Here is a 19,025-nt window from a genome sequence, read left to right on the forward strand (position 1 = left end):
AAGTTCCAGTGTACTATGAATTTTATTTTTTTATCTTTTATATTTAGGAGCAAAAGTTTTGAAATAATATATAGCTCCTTTAATAGAAAAATGAAAGCTTTAAGATGATACGAAGCTCATTTGTCAGAAGAAGCTTTTAAATCTATTTCGAAACAACCGATGTAAAATGATCTCTCTGATATATGTCACCTTAATTTATTTTTTCTTCCGGAATGCGGTAGAGAGATAACTTCTTCTAATACAAAGTCTGCTGGGACAGGTATTATACATTTATTAATTATAATATAAATTATTTATTGTAATGCTAACTATGTATGCATAATAATATATATTATCATAATTAAAAAAAAACGCTTTTTGTTACCATATTATCTTTAGGTTATTTATTATTTCTGAAAGTTTTGACTTTTGGATAAGGTGTACCATATATTAACCAATATCAATTAGGCTATATTGTACACCCTCTTTTTTTTTAAAAAAAGGAAGTTTATATACATATATATATTCTACAATACTTTTATAATGAATTGTAATATATTATGTTTACAACTTACTTAAACTCATCAAAATAATTAAAATTATTTTTTGGAAGTGATATAATTAAACCTTGGCATGAAACCAAAAATAAGAAAATATGTAATAGATTTAGCTCCGTTATAGAAGAAGGACCATGGATCTAAAAACCGAATACTTTAACTATTCATCGCTCGATGTTTTGTGTGTGCTTTGAAAAATATCGTTAGCATTATTGGAATTGGAACCGGAATTATAGGTTAAACAAAGTCTCGAAATTCAAGGGTTTCGACCTAGATTCGTTCTATAGGAAAGTGATTTGAACGTGTCCCGAATAGGGTGTCTGGGAACTGGTAGAAGACACAGGAACAAAACCGAAAACTGTTCTTTTTGTAAATGGAACAATTTTTTTCCTGAGGGTCATCGCGTTTAAGTGTTTTAGGGCGTTAGAGTAAGGTTTCCAATGTGAAAATTGTCAAGTATTAAATTCGACTATGTTTGCGTTTAGGCAAATTTTTATTCATTTTTTTATGGTGAAATCTTTTATGGTATTCCCAGGCGTTTAGAGGACAACGAAGGGTTACGCCGTATTCTTATTGTCTTTAATACCAAGGTCATCTTTTAACGTCCGTTGCGTATATACATACGTATATATACATATATGTATATGTATTTATGTATATATATTTATATGTGTGTATATATATATATTTATATATGTTGCGGATCACTCAATCTACCACCAAAGCTACCTTATAATGAATAACGGCTCGGTGTAAACACCCCCGATGTTCATGTCCCCGACTGCGGGTCACCAGCTCTGATGTCTGAGATTCAACCAATTTTAAACCAGTATTACATGGATAGAATTTTTTTATTTACAGGAGGATTGGTTATATGTGTAAAAGTTTTAAAGGGGTGAATTTATATCATTTGCTGTCAATCAATGTACGCCTCAACATATCCAAAAACAATAATTTCAAATGTAATAAGTGACGTAATGATAATATAATAATAAACATAGTTTACACAATTCAGATTGCTACATATTAAAATGAATTATTGCTTACTATTTTTACCTATAAGCTTATACCGATTCCAATTGAAAAAAAAACTATTTTAATATTTGAAATTTCAGAGTAATCATTTTAAGCATGATGGTTGGAAATAAGTGTAAAATATTTAAAACTTTTAACTGATAAATAAGTTTTATATTTACACCTTTGAAGCATTTAAAACCATAAGCAATCACCATCCAATGTACAACATCAAACTAAGGCGTCTTACATTAATTTGTTATTCGCGATCTCGAAGTTCTGAGAGATGTAAAAGAAATCTATTTGCAACCAATTCATTAACGGAATAGAACACTATAGATACAGAATATGGGTTAAGTTTTTTCTATAGCGCAAAAAACGAGCAAATATTTACATCTAAATATACTACATGTTTTTGTGTAATTTACATTTACTTCCATATGAGTAGAAATCTAATTCAAGTGTCATGTATAGTTTTGGTCGGAATTGACACATTGGCCATATGGTGCTAGGGACGGATGCTCAGAATATCGTGAACGGTGCGTAGGATTTTTGATGCCATTTTGATGCTCAAGGAACTGTATATGAAAGAAAAGTTATCGACAGCTGTGCATATGCAAATCCAGAAGATATCTGGACAGTTGACTTTATTAAGTTTCAAGGTTATACTCTGCCCGAAACCGAGCTAAATGGTAACGCATAGAGAGAACGAGGAAATCAGAATCGACCGAGGCATAACCAAACTGACAAGATTGGAGTGAGAAAAAGATATATATCTTATACACTGTTTACTCATAATATTATATTTTTTATTCGTTGCTGAGTTTTACCGCAAACCCATAAGATCCCTTAGGACAAAACGTTAGGAGTGACATAATCTAAATCTCTATAATGGTAAAGGTCTATGCAGTCGTAACATTTGATATTCATTCATTCAACAATGGAGAAACTCTGAATGATGTTAAAATTATACAGCCAGGGATAGACGGGTATACTTCAATGGAATATCTAATAAAGCACACGTTTTTTTTTCTTCTTTTCAATCTTTCTTTAAGTTCATAATTCATAAAAATTTTATTTGACGACGTTAGAAACTAAAAAAATGTTCAGAAGTTTAAATTACGATGAGAGGATTAATTTCCGATTAAAAAAAAAGATAAAACCATCACATGCTAAGACAAATACAATTAAAATTTTAAGAATCATTTATTTCTAATAATAGTATAAGAATCAATTAGTAATTAAAATATTAAAATATGTACATTTATATTTATTTTGATATAGAAAATCATATAAAGGACATTACCTAAAGGCATTACGAATGAACTGAATACGCTATGAACGTACAAAGAGAAAAAGTATATTTTGCGCTTGTACACATCTGTGGTGGTGTTGTGATATAAAATATGTATAGAATTACTACTTACATGGTATTTACGTATTGTGCATTATTATTATAGCATCTATCTGATCTATGCGGCTGGTTGCACTTCTACTGTTTGTGACAATCGACTTAATGTTAGCTTTTACCTTGAATTTTAATCGTTGTGTTTGTTTGAATTTTTTTTCCATATTTATTATTCAATTTGAAAATTTTTGATGATGTAATATGGTTTTGTAATTTATTATAAGAAAGCCGGTAGACGCGGCGTGGGTAGGCGCCCACTGGGTTGTCTGACGCCATATTCAAGGTCGTGTAAAGCCTCTGAATGCGAACAGCGCAAAATCCGTGATAGTAGCGATCTTTCTGGAAGTCCTATGCCTTGTAGTGGACATCTATCGGCTGTTATTATGATGATGATACTGATTTGTAATTTTATTAAATATAACCAGAAACATACATGACTTCTATTAAGCTTTATCGAACTTGCTTTGATCAATGATCAACAATGGAGAGGGCTATGTTAAGAGTTTCAGAAATGAAAGGATCCATGAACAAACAGAGTCACAGACCTAAATCAGGTAGTTTGTGGTTACATATACCATTTATTCAAATAAATAATTAAAGTAAAGTGTACTTGCGTATTTAATGAGTGTATAACATTCACAATTATGCGTTATGACACAATTAATTAAATTGTCATTTAATACAAAAAAAATTGTCCCTTTAACTTTCATATTAAAACTTACAAATTTTATGCGTCAAGTGTGTTCTAGTCTTATTGTAATATGTGCTTATACAGTGTACTCAGATATATCGGTAAATATGAAAAACCATTTATTTCACGAAACTAAGCTTAGTCAAAACAAACGTTGCTGATTTAATATTACAGTCCCAGTTTATTTATATAGCTTATATTGATGGCTATTTCTTGTTAAGGAACAATAGTTAAACGTGGAGCAATTTCAGGGTCGTTTTAAAGCCGAACGCTAATTGCCTCAACTGAATAGTTGAAACCACGCTTGAGGACTTCTATTGAATTACACAAAGGACGAATTTGCTTTTAACTGTTGACGAATTTCAATGGCAATAACTATCGATTTTTTAATTTTTTTTTTCTATGGTATTTTTATTACTTTCCTTCTAAATCATATTTTAAACAATACAAAGTTTCAATTTATAAATAATTAGTAATTTTATTATCAAACGCTGATCAATAAATATCAAATCTAATATTCTTGTGCATATCCTTATTTACTTTTAATCTATTATCACATCGATTTGTTTCTTACACATTTTTTGTAATATAAATTCCTATTTAACTTCTTATATGAGATAACATACAAGTATAACTCATAATTTTGCTTATTTTTTATGTTTATTGCTTAAATACATGACAGAAATTACAGTATTCTTCTGCTTTGTTGAGTGTTAATCTTGCTTGTGCCAAATATACGATGGAAATGCAGACTTATATATTAAAAATCATAAAACAAAAAATACAAAGCTCCACAATGTTCAAGGTCTGAACATAATATCTTGAATTCTGTCTAAAAAACGGAATACCAGACTTAAAACAAACCGCATGCTTTGTCAGAATATTAAAAAAAGTAAAAGAATCCACTGTTAACCTCGTCACGTTTTAAACAAACTCGTTCCGGTCAAGATAAAATGACTACAGATGAAGCGACTACAGAGCACTTGAGTACAATTGAATGAAATTTTTGTTGCACTTTTATAGCATTTTTGTGTTAGGAATTGTGTGCGTATATATATATATATATATATATATATATATATATATATATATATATATATATATATATATATATATATATATGTAATTAAACCGTGAAAAAATACTATAGCGAAAATCGTAGTGAATCATCATCATCGTAATTGTCATTTCAGCCTTAATAAGTCCACTGCTGGGCATTTGCCTCCCCCCAACATTTCCATCAGAAGCCATTAGAAGCATCCTGAATTCAAGGCCACTATAACAATTTTTGACCTTGTGGGCATATGTCTTACATTGCCCTTTCCGGTCTGTGGTCTCCACTATATAAAGCCAAGACTAGATGTTCGGCGTGGGCTATGTGGTCTTTTCACTGCCACTTAAATTAGATAATCTGCTGGAATATCGGTTCTTTCTTTTGTCTATGAATCTCCTCATACCTCATTGGATCTCGAAGAGAAGTCTCGTGCCCTCTAGACCTTGCAAATGAGGCTCGGAGTAAGCGATATTTCTACGTCGTATGACATTTAACACACATTTCAATACCGCTGTCAAATTTTTACGTCAATATACTTAAAAACGGAATCATAAAATTTTACAAAGAGGCTTATTATAACATTAATAATATAAAACTTATTGTTCGGACATAAAGTTAATGAATTAAGTTATTATTTGGAAATATCAATTTTTTTTTCAGATGAAATGCTTCAGGACACTTGACAGCAAAATATAAGTCGAGGCAGAAAGAAAGATTGTTAATATATAAAATATTAGGTATATTTTGTATACAAAACGGTATTAGTATAATATTAACAGACCTAGTTTTAATCAAATGCCTATTCGTCTGAAAATCTTCAACGTCATTAATGACGAAACTTGTATCGCTGACCGAAGAAAAGAAATATGCCTCGGTCTACCCGCTGAATATATTTCGGCGTTGTTTCTATTTGAGAAGGGATGTTGGAGTGTCATTCGGAGTAAATGGGGGTTCAGTGAATCTGGGTCATTGAACACTTCAAACTTTACGGCTAATGCTGCCGAAATCTCTTGAAATAGCTGTGTTACGTCTTATCACAAGTGCTCCTGTTCGTGACATCTTTATTTTAGATGATTTAAAATTTTAAAATTCACCACGAAGTTTCATGACGAAAGTGTTTTCTCTTATCTGTAGCACTTGATGTACTTTTATACAAATACTATGTACTATTTATGTTTAGATAGATTCTACGTAAAGAGACCCAAGAACTAGAAGAACCAAGGTCACTGACGTAACTCAAAAATTACACGTCGTAAGTGGCAGTGGGCAGAAACACATCTCCAATAATAGCCATTAAGGGCGAAAGATTCACGAGTGATGATCACAAGACGGTAGACGCAGCGTGGCTGCCCACGAGGTGGATCGACTGTAACGTAAAAGTCGCGGAATATCCCTGGATGCAAGCAACGCAAGACCGGTCTTCGTGGAGATCTTTGGGTCTATGCCTACAGTGGGCGTTTATCAGTTGATATGATGATAAAGATGATGATTTAAGATATATTGAATAAAATAAATGGTTGTTGGAGTAATTTAAATAATAGCATAAATTTCGTAAACATTTCAAAATTCATCACAGTTTTAATAATGGTAACAATATTGGATCTATAAAGGGCAGAAATTATTTGGCAAGTTACTATATATTTTCATCGAAATATTATTGAAAAATGTACGTATCCTTCTCTTTTTTATTTAGATTTGGAACACTCTGACGCGCAAATAGACTTACTAAACACTAAACTTTCAAAGAGCTTTTAAGCGTTAGGTCGCTTATACATAATATGTTTAGTATACTTCGTGAGATAGAGATCGCTGTGAGTACGTAACTAAATACGCTCAACTCTTTATACTTCATTGAATTGTTCACTTTGTCACTGTCATTTACTTAAAATAAGAATGGTAGGACGCTTGGTGTTAATACTTAACAGGTGTGGGACTCGAATTTTTTTTTATTTTTACTTATGAAGGAAACTTAAAAACTAGTGACATAATCGTTTAATACGTGGTAGAAAATGTCTTGGTCATTAGGTTTGCCGTTATATACATTTTATAAGAATTTTTTAAACAAATAACAAAAATAAATATAAAATTAAACTTGTGTAGTTCCTAAAATACCTAAAATTCTTCCTAAATACCTTCATAGAAACACTTAAGTTAAAACTATGATATGTTAAATATTTAATTTAGCAGAGGCCAGAGAACCAGGTAATTAAGAATGTTTCTATATATCTACACATTGTTACATAAAACAATATATGGAACTTGTTTGTATTAGCAATTCTTTGTACTAAAATGGCCTCATACAAGCGTCATGTTATTTGTCTTTGACGGGAGTTGGCACTTACACAAGATGTACAAGGAGTTCAAGAACGTGAAAGACTACAAAGGCACTCATTTATCCTTGTCTTTCCGCGTTGATTGTACTATTTGATCTGTATGAACTTCAAGGGATTCATCATAAAAAATTTGAGCAAGAAAATTAAGAAGACTGTCTACAAAATATAAATATATGAATAAAAGAAACAATGATCAGTGGTAGCTCAGCGATAAAGGACTGACACTTGTGGTGGTAGCTCGCGGATTCGATTCCCGGGATGCAATGTTATATAACTCACACAAAGTGTTGCTCACATATAAGTTTCCATAGGATGGGCAGCAGCATCTTTTGCGGACTATAATACCACACTGCGATCGCCAAATCACCAGCCAAGAATTGCGATAATGGTACCCACCTCAATAGATGTCTTTGGGGGCGGCCTATGCCTTACAGTGGTTGTCTACGGACTGAAAGGAATAGAAACTAACTATGTATGTTTATTCAGCTATTATGATTCAACCGTTGCGATTTTTTTAAGTTCACTCCGGTCGATTTCTACAAAGTTGACTATTCCACGTAAATACCATATGTTTTAATACCTTTAAAATAACCTATTCTCTTAAGTAAGAAAAGGACCATTATTTAGCCACTTCCGCACATGCAGTGGTAGTCGTGCAACAAAGTGCACCGCCCGCCAGCCCGCTGATAAATGCGTATGCGGCAAACAATGCATGTGCGGAAGTGGCTAAATATTGGTCCTTTTCTTACTTAGGATGGACTTCCAACAGGTAACGCCTGATTTCATTAGATACCTATTCTCTTAATCGCTTTTATCAACGATAGGTATATAATAAAAAAATATTTCCGTCGTGAGATATTTGTTTTCATTTGTAACTAATATTAAATAGTATTTTTTTTAAAGAAAACGAAGCGTCCGAAGACAAATAATTTTTTTTTCAAGATGATGTCTGACACTTATTCCGGTATAATGAATTTGTAAATAAGCCTTTATTTTTAATTTATAAAAATAATTATGTAAAGATACTTGTAGTAGATGCGGCGTGGGTAAGCGGCCCACTGGGAGGACCAATGGCGGATTTTTTTTTAAATTTAATATTACAAAGTTTTCCTCTAACATAGTCAGAGCCTATATTTCTAAATTACAACTTCTAGACGGGGGGGGGGGGGGATACTCAAATGGACGCCTGGGAATGGAGGGCCCAGGCAGTGTCAGATTCTTACTGACTAAAACCCCCCACCGTCGGCTCTACTAATGACGGATTGGTTGGAAGAAGACGTTTGGGAGAGGCTGCTGCATTGCAGTCGGCATCTATCGGCTGACATTATGATGTCGATATTTAGGGTAACAACGTTTAACTTCTGTCTGCATACAAAATTAAGCGTAAATTTCTTTTTCGCGGTTCTTGTTTAGGTTTTTCTATTTGCGTCTTTCTCAACAATACTTAATCAAATTTTACATATTCTTGTTTTATTACATTTTTTAAACCTATTCGCCTATATAAACTTTGTAATTTATGCGAAGGCTAAGTAAACCCATCTGAGCGATATTCAATATGGCTGCCGGCTGAGTGACAGTCGAGTTGATGTCGGCTAAGATGAAACTTCGCTTCTTACGTGCATTGTAATAAAAATTAAGAACGTCGGGTGTCAAATTTGGTTTTAGTCACTTCGCTTCTTCTTTTCAATCGATAGACGACCTGTGCAAATATAGAATTATTTTTTTGTACCCAAATTAAATTGAATTATTTTTTTTTTACCTTTTTATAATACCGTATAATTATCAGATATGTGTAGAGAAGTAACAATCACGAACCAGATTTATTACAATTATCTAAAGCATCGATTGTTGCCTTTGCAACCTGTAGTATTATAGATTTTATATTTTCATTTTTTGAAATTGTTTTTATCTATTAGTTTACTTTGGAAGTTTCTGATGACATCCAACCTTGTAAAGGTTGTCTTTCGGACTAAAGAAATGCTAGACGCGATTCGGGTGATATCGTAAGCCGAGGTTTTCTCTCTAGGTCCTTTGAGCCCACTTATTTAAAGTAACATTGGACTGGATGTTAGGCTAGGATTAGTTAAATACTGTTTGGGCCTATGCATTGTCCTCTTGCGTTTATTTAACATTGCATTATTCCAAAAACAAGTCGTACCAGCTACTATCATATGGACGATAGACGAAGTTTCTCTAACAATGTCATTTATTTTGACGTTTTTAAATAAGGGTCCAGAAATTGGTCTGTAAGATTTGGATTGACCAATCCGGCAACGATACAACACCGGTAATTAACAAATCCGTTTTTTACTGCTTCAACAATTACATTGAAATATCTTTTAAAAAAACATAAAATATATTTGTTTAGTGTTCATTTCTATACTGACTCATTAAATACTATTAAACTTTGTGAAGCTTTCTGTAACAAATAAGAAAATAAAATGTATATTACGTGGATATTAAAATAGATTTATTTAATTTATGACTTTTTCTATTGTTTAACATATTTAGGCTCAGTTTTGCGCCTACATCAATATATTTATACCGTAATGTAATTATAATAAACTTATAATATTCTATTTTAATAACACAACTAACTAATTGTTAAAATGTACTCTTACGTTTTTCCAAGTCTATTATAAAACATAATTGAAAGCCAGTTCGATCCTTTCAGCTTTATATTCGGTGAATATTACTTACCTTCTTGCCGATTTTTTATCTGTACTAATATTATTATCTATTTAGAATTATTTATAATGACCACATATGAAGTCGTAAGAAGAATTATCTCAATTTAATAGAAACCAGAATAAGATTTAGCTCCTTTTAAAAGGAAACTTTTAATTTAATGCTACGAGAGTTGCAAAGGTACCTTACTCTGAAACTAGCCTGCAAACACTACAAACTCAGAAAGGTTTGTTTTTTTGGTCACTTGCTCAATATTTCTAAAACAGTAATAAGCCTTTTTTATTTTTTTTTTCATTAATACTTCTACGAATTTTTTTTGGTAGTTAATAGACGTAGCAATTTTATTTTTTTATTTAATAAGAGTCTATTATTTGTGGTGGCTTTTGTTGTTTATTTTGTATTTTTTCTATTAATGCTAATCATTTAGCGATACAATTTTTAATCTTACTGCTTATCTTTAAAAAAATTAACAAGATTTGTATAAAGATTGAAGATTTAAAAAATAAGAATTAAATAATTTTTGGTCATTTCGTTCATCGAAATTAACAATTCGATCATCCCAATTCGTAGGTAAAATTCACGCTGTGTATAATTCGTATAATTCAATAAAAAGATTTTACGTTTCGAAAAACATCGTTTATATTCGAGAAACTCGTTTCATTTTCGTATTATTCTTTTGAAGTCGTGATTCGAAATGACCAATACGGTTTCATGTTTACAAACGTTTATCAATTAGTCCAATGAATTAAATGATTGAGCTATTCCACAATTAGGTTTATAGTTCTAGATTGGTTGGAGCGAGAAATAGCGTGTCAATTCAAAATAAACACTGAACAACGAAAAACAACGTTAACGCTGTGATCTTATACCTCAATAATATATTATTTTATTTGAATTAAATAGATAGTGAATTATTTATTTCATAATTCCCATAAGTTAATTGTTACTAAATTTTAGAAATAGAAATATTACTTTTCCTTTTTATAAAAGCAATTAATTATCACCAAAAAATCATCGATGACACTATTTAAAAATGAATAAATATTTTAACTTTGAAAATAAAAAGATCGATATATCACAATCGATCTTACAAAGAAAGATTTACAAAAAATTCGTTGTTACATCCATAATATCTGATATAAATCGAAAGACAAAAGTAAGAGGAAGATGACTGATATTTGTGATTGTAGGTCGCGGGTTCGATTCCAGATATACAATCTTATATAATTTTCATTTAGTGTATTAATTATATATGATTGCCACTGTTCTCATACAAGTTTTTAGATGATGAACAGCAGCGTCTCCTGCATCCTCCTTATGATATATTTCTCTATAAATGCCATGCCTTGCAGTGGGTGCATATGGTCTGAAACAATGACATTAATAATTACATAATTTGTTTCAGATTTGGACAGCGCAATCAGACCTTGAAGCGTATCAAGCCCAAAGCTTAACTGCATTACGTGTTGCGGCCGCATGTTAAATAACTCAAATGATAGTTAAAAATAAACGACATGAGCATAGTCGAATGTGTGCAGAAAATTACACTGGCGTTCTTACTGTTCGCCGTATCGAAATCGCCGTCGGCAACGCAGAATTCCATAATTTCAGGTAAGTAATTTTACATGTCATAGGAGCTACCGCGACTATCATACAGTTAGAAATTATTGACTTAATACGAACTGCCTACAAAAATAAAATTGTAGAGTGATCAGATTTTTTTAATAGGTAATGGTTTGAGATATTTTTATGATTCTTTTAACTACATCTCAACACATTTCTTGCTTTTGATCGACGTCAAATGTCTGATAGAGACATGTTTTTAATTAGTCAGTGATTTAAATGGGAGATCAACTGCAATGATTACTTTTTACTCGCCATTACGATTCGTATAAATTTAATACATAGAAATATATGTATATATATAGAGAGGTTGGGCCTTCGACGGATGTTCCATGAAGTTACTACGCTCAACAGCCCCCTCGAGTAGAACTTGGTTTGGGATGATGAAATAAGGGCGTCCAAGAAGACCGAATCTCGCCTTATTCCACCACTCCTTAATTGCCTTATACCTTTATGCATTAGCACGGAAGACGAAAATATGGAATGAAAGAAAAGAATGATAGAGATTGTGAAGAACGAAAGAAGAGTGAGAGTGGAAATAATAAAAAAGTAAGTGAAAAGTTTAATAAAGGAAGTGAAACCTTGTTCCCAACGAAATAGGGGATGGAACGGGAGGTCCCCAATAGCGGTGCCCATAAAAAAGCATTAGCGCTGGGAGGAGAAGTTACAGAGGAAACTTCGATTAACGGTTCTATCAAAGTAGAAATATATTTATTAACATGTACACACACAGACACACACGCACGCACGCATGCACTCACGTACACATGCACACACACGCACACACGTACACACGCACACACACATACACACACACACTTGTGCATGTACAACATGTACCTACATACCACTACTATATCTACATTAAAAATCAAAAATCATAGTTCTTTATTGCCTATATCGTTATAAACGAGACAGAAAATCAAATAAAATATACCAGCAAAGTTCATTTCTATAATTAGGTACTTTGTTTTGCTAATGGTTCATTTAACATGTGCACATGAGGACTATTGTTTAGCTTTGTATTCTATACATAAAAACGTTGCTATTCTCTACTTATATTCATTTAGTAATTTTCATTTCTGACATCTCCGACCTTCGCAGCGTGCATTGTTCTTACTTTTATTGTAATATACACTTTGTTTAATTAATTCAGCATAAAATGTATGCTTTTTTTAAACAAAATTAAATGAAAAATTGTAGAAGTTTATGTTTTGTAAACGCATTCGTTTTAAAGTTTGGGGTTTTAAAATTAAATTGCGGGTTCTATTAATATTTATTATTTAATTGTAATATTTCTGCTTTACATTCTTTTCGACCAAAATCAATCTAAAAAAAATTAAAAATGAAGCAATTATTTTGTGAATGTTATTTTATTGGCTTCTACTAAGGTTTAAATTTCTTTTGAAATATATGTACCATATAAGTATTGTCTATATCTTCTAATATTTTCGATTTAAATACAAAATAAATATGTATTTAAGAAAATGACCAATACATAGCTACTTCCGCACGTGCAGTCGTAGTCGTGCAATAAAGTGCACAGAGAATCTGTGTTTGGCACTAATCGGTGTAACATTACTCCTGAAGATGCCCCGTGGAGGGGTGAAACACGTGTTGAGTGATTTAGCGGTGGTAGTTGTGTAATTCGCATTGTTTGCCGCATGCGCATTTATCAGCGGGCTGGCGGGCGGTATACTTTATTGCTCGACTACGACTGCATGTGCGGAAGTAGCTATATGTTGGTCTTTATCTTACTTAGGATGGACTTCCGCAAAATAACGCCTGATTCCATTAAATAAATATGTATTTATTAATGTAGGCATTTTTGAATGGGTAATAACTTTTGACATTATCAAAGGACTGTTGTTCCGTGAATAAGCTACTACCAACTTGGAACGGTGATCTGTTGAGAAGAGTTGGGCAGAAATTCGATATTTGATTTTTTTATAAGAAATTTAATAATGTATGGTCTATTGATTAAAGTATAAACCCTGCAAATAAGTCTTTTAACCAAGAAATATGTGAAATATTTCTTTTAACTGAAATCTCAACTCAACTGATGTCATAAGATTTATTTAAGAATATGCTTTAATTTTAGAACTCTTTTTGAATGTATCTATTATATTTATAAGCTAGGAGTATAAGTATGGTGTACGGAGTACTTTGTTTTTTATTTTTAAATTAGTTATTTGAAGGACTTAAGTATAAATTTCCATATTTTTTTATTCACCATCGCTTTTCCAGTATAAGACAAGAATAATAAAAGACCTAATTCAAGAGGCTGTATTATCAATAGAAGAATAGGTTTATGATATCAACGTTCCGAATCTATCTTAATGTTGATCAAAATTTCATAATTCAAAATAAAGTCAACAACATCGCATCACAACATAAAGATAAACCATGCGTCTTGTCATAAACAAAAAAGATTATTTACGAAGTCAGTTAAAGACACGAACATAAAAAAAGGGATAAAAGTATCCCCCAAACGCCATACGAGTACTACCATAACATAGAAAAGAACTAACACGCTCTGAATTCTAAATGAGCTGAATAAAGTATAATGTTTGACTACGCAAACGACCGGTGAAGTCACGAAACTTTTATTATTTTACTACAATATATTCTTAACTACATGTTGTTAAGTTTAAACCTCGCTATTAAGTATTGTTTCTCGCTGTCGTCAAGTCAAAGATTCTATTTCAGGGCTAGGATAAAAACTTTAAAGCGTTACGTAAGAAAATAGAAGATGTAAAAGATAAGAATTTAAACCAACTGATAATTAATTTCAAACATTAAAATATTGATAAAGTGAAGACATATTTTACAACGAATTTAAGCTTTTGATTATTGTTATTAAATGAGATAAACGAAAAACAAAAATAATCAAATTTCTTGTAGTTTGAAAAGTTGTAGTCGAGCAGTAGAGGACTGTGACTTGCAATTAAAGAATAAAAAAAAAATGTACCTAGCCACCTAAGAGTAATAAGATAGCAAGAAGGAATGAAGGAACATAATGAAAGATATTGTGATGGAAATAAGGTAAGAATAAAAGTAATTGAGAAGTATGACAGTGAGTGAAGAATAAAGATGAAAAATCTGAAAAACTTATTTGTAAAAAAAGACCCTGATTCTAACTAATTAGGGGTACGAGAGGCCTCCAATAGCGGGGGCCAAAAAAAAAACACTTGCAAGTGTAGATCGTGGGGTCGATTCCCGGGGTACAATCTATCATAATTCATATTTTGTGCATTAATTGTTTAGAATTTCCACTGCTTACAAACAAGTTTTCAGTGGATGGGCAACAGCATCTTCTGCCTCTGATCGCTAACACGTCTGCAAAGAGTGGCGGTTATAGTAGATCCCTTCGTAGATATCTTGTGGGAGGACTATACCTTGCAGTGGGCATCTATAGGTTAAAATGATGACGAAGAAGAAGAAATAATCGGACTAAATGAAGAATCAGGTCTACTAGCAAAAAAAGAAAAAGGAAGAAAGTAGATGAAGTTTTAGAAGAACAGTCGAATGGAGATTCAACTCCTGATGCTGACCAAACTCTTGATAATGAAATAGAATAAAGTGATGACAAGTTTATAAAAAAGAATTTATACCTTAATTAAAGATTGCCTTTAATCTTAATCAATATTACATGGAAAATATCCACAGATTCATGTAAGCAATCGTATTCACGACACAATCAAGTATAAGTACAGAATTATTTAATTCTTCATTTGTAAAAATACGTCTTAATATGTAACTTGCTATAGAAAAATTTAAACATATAATTAATTTTACAATAAATTCCTATAATTAAATCGAATCGTTTCGATACACGAACCCGCGGCCGTCTTTGATATTAGATATACTAGTAATATTAAATGTGTCATCGGCCGAAAATTTTCACCGCCCTAGCCTTACTAACCTAAAATCTTTAGTATAATATTCACATGAACACAGTGACTAGGCGCTGTGGTGACGTCATAGTCACGCATACATTAATGACTCTATGTATACCTACAATCATATGTCAAGTATCACTATACATATATTTACATACATTAAATACGTTACCAAGTTACGTAAGTCTAAACTCTTTGTGCGGGTCTTAGATGTTAATATCACTGAAACGAAAGTTCTAGACTCTTTTTCAATGTTTGAGTATGTCTTCGAGAAATTGTAAGCCTTGAGGCTTTCAGTGAAACCTTCCTTATATGTTTATTATATATTATACAGTGTGATTGGTTATGTTTTGTCTTTTATATATCAGTATATTAATACCTTTTGATTAATAATCATTGCACTATAATATATTACTAGAAAAGATACATGATTTATTATAACAGTAACAACTTTAAAGGGATGAATTTAAAGATCAAATTTCAGTAAAAATATTTATAGCTTTTACACCTATTCTCAATTAACCTTTATTTTATATATAAAGTGATCTCTCTGAAACATGTTTTATTAATTGACTATTTCAATGAAAATACAAATGGCAAATAACTTTTGGAATGCAACAAATCTGCAGCGACAGATAGCATACAGTTATTAATTTTAAAATGTGGTTAATAGAATTTGAAAACACATCTTACTTAATATTACGCTATTTATTATTTCTGAGATGAATGGTTTTTAAATAGCGTATACCATACATTACTTGTCAACTAATGACCTATTATATATTGACACTTTTAAAGCTTATGCACATAAAATTAATTCTCCTTTTATTAAAAATAATCTATTCATGGAATCTTGGTAAAAGATTGATTCCGCAGCCGGAGACATGGACATCAGAGGTGATTACTCCAGACCCTCATTCATCATAAAACGATCCACCACAAATATATTCAATCCATTAAAGCTTATAGATCTACAATTAATAATTATATATTTAACACTATAGTTTAATAGAAAAGTTAATCTTTAAAATAATCCTTTAAATATATAATAGTGTAGACAGTTGATTAGAGATATCACGAACCGTAATTCTCATGGATCTATTGCGGTATTAACAGGGTTTTGAAGGCACGCGTATATACCTAGAGAATGAGATCGGGGAATAACTATCGGAGGGTCACGTATCGACAACCTGCTATGTACTCCCGGGGATAATTCCAAGGATGTCTCAAGGGCCCGAGATTGGTATTTTATATATTCACAACCTTATCTTTGTTATTTGCATTGCCTTTATGAAACGTTACAACAGAATCTAAGGATATTTATGTGACGTGCTCATATTGTAAGACCCCTTTTGGTTTTACCCTGTTATCTTTAACGGGCGGTCTTAAAATCGAAAAGGTATTGTAACAAAATTTAGCAGGTACCAAAGTAAGCGTTAGCGTTTGATAACGAACGCCGTGTACAATGTTTCTCGATATTTATTGTCCTTTTAAAGTTATAAGTACTCTAGATTTCTTAAACTTGCCTTGATTGAAAACCAGTAGTTTGACCTCTCTAAGAAAAGCCAATACTATACAGCTTATAGCGAACAACCTTCTAGGCTAGAGAATGCTTCTTTGAATTTGACATAAAAGTTGTTACTAATTATAAAGATACGTGACAGTGACCAGACGAAGATATATTTTAAAACGCAACGGTTGTATTCAATCGTATGATTGTTTACGGGTAATAGCAGAGTCAGCGACAATGGCGATTATCAGCGTTCTTAACGCAAATGAACTATACAGTCTGTTAAGAAGATAATGACATTGTTATAAATCAGGTTAGTCATGCCCCTTGACCTATTAAATTAGAAAGCCGTGTTTACATTGATTATGAGGTAAGCTCTTCAGATAGTTTAAACGCGTAAATTGTTGGTCTTATTGGTAGTAACAACAATATTTTACATTATTTTAATGCGTAATTAAAAATCAGCATTAATGTGATAGTAAAATGAATTTGTTTTAACAACCACTTTCACTACGTAATTTATTACATTTTTTATCACCTTTTTATTTTAATTAGGGTCCTGAGGTAGCTATGAATTAATTTCTTGAGGGAACATCACTTGCTGACAAGAAGGACGGCAGGCACAGTCGGTAATAAATCTTTGTGAACTAGATAAGGAGAATCTAAAGCCTCCGTGGTGTACATACTAAAGTGTAAGCAATTTCTTTGAAACTCTTACCTAATGTTCTTTAAGAATTTAAGTTACCTTTTATGTAAATTGAAATTCATTTATAGGTGAAATTTATTTGTGATTTTTTTTTCAACACTGTTTAATTGTTATTTTATTTATTTCAAGAAATTAAACTTAAAATAATTAATATAATAGGTATTTCCAACGGGTCAATTTACCATGCATGGCATCTAAACTAAGTTGCGTTTGCATTGAAATATTAGAATAATTTTAAATGCTTAGGATACATTTTTACAATTCATATTTATCTAAATAAAATAAAGGTAATTTAAATAGCTATTAAAGGAATTAAAAAAAGATTTAACATTTTTTTAATACATATAAACGTAAACGAAATCAAGTTCATTAAAAGTTCCTTAACAATTCTGAACTATTACACTGTAATACTGGGGTTGCCAAACTCCTATATAGTTCGAGCCATTTCCAATGTAATGTTTCGGAAGTCATAATTAAATAAGTATGGTAAAGGTATGCATGATATTAAAAAAATAAAGTATTCATTATTATAAAACACAAAACATGTTTATTGTTATAAACATCATAAATAAAACCAAATTTTGTTTCTCTTGATATTTCTATAAACTTTGTGAACATTTATCAGTACTTCATTCATATGCTGCTTATTTAATAATACTTATACGACATTATTTTTTAAATAATTTTAAATAAATAATATTATTATCAAGAGTCACATCTTTAAAAGAACCGCATGTGGATCGAGAGCCACAGGTTGGTCACTGCTGCTATACTACATTAATCAAATTGTCAATATTAAAAAAAATGTATTTTTTTTCTGTTATTCGTTTCAGCTGTGAGAGGGATATACTGCAGGACAAAGGCTTTCCTAACGAATCTGTATTTTAAACATTTCTATAACTGTTTCTACATACAGAAATTATATAAATAAATAGTAATTGTGAGTGAATATTTATAATTAACAAAACATAATAAAAAAAGTTTCGGAATCCAAAACGTATTTTTATACGTCATAAGCGTTTGATAAAATAAACCAACATAAGCCCCGCTTTCGCAGCAATACACTCCCCAGAGATGGTATTAGAGTAACCCGTCATAGTTACATTGTGGATCGGCGGACTTCAATAATTTCTGAAACAAAAGAATGGACGATGAGTCTTTGTTAGACTATTCAAAGGCATTCAATATTTATGATACGATTGATATTAATGAATAAGTTCAAATTTATATTCTTTATGATGTTGAAACAATTATAATTCTTTATTCAAAATAGCACAGATTATGTGTCTTATTGACGTCATGAGTCTATCATTTATCCAGATGATAAATATCTTAGAGAAGAACATTCGAAAGAAATTTAGGGGGTATATAAATATTTTTTAAATAATATACAATTACATGTTATTAAAAATTGAATTGGCCTGGGGGCGAATATATCTTTTTCAGTGAATTATATCATCTTTAAATTCATTAAGAGTGTAAGTAGTGTTCTCACTGTTATTCTTAACATAGGTATTAGAATAGATCCTTGTAGAACTCCCATGAACAATGAAGATGAAG

At 31.4% G+C, this 19,025-nt stretch overlaps 1 protein-coding gene across 1 annotated transcript in view; it reads left to right on the top strand.

Annotated features, from left to right (window-relative positions):
- LOC137928789 (neural cell adhesion molecule 2-like) overlaps window positions 1–19,025 on the top strand; it is a 91,231-nt gene that overhangs the window by 18,999 nt on the left and 53,207 nt on the right. The window contains exon 2 of the mRNA XM_068771761.1: window positions 11,130–11,335. Coding sequence (XP_068627862.1) covers window positions 11,239–11,335 — 97 coding nt within the window. The 5' untranslated portion in view covers window positions 11,130–11,238. The remainder of the gene's footprint in view (window positions 1–11,129; window positions 11,336–19,025) is intronic.

Source organism: Battus philenor, unplaced genomic scaffold, assembly GCF_028537555.1.
Source record: "Battus philenor isolate CCGP_79_NKW_IND1 unplaced genomic scaffold, ilBatPhil1.0.hap1 SCAF_4, whole genome shotgun sequence".
NCBI lineage: Eukaryota > Metazoa > Arthropoda > Insecta > Lepidoptera > Papilionidae > Battus > Battus philenor.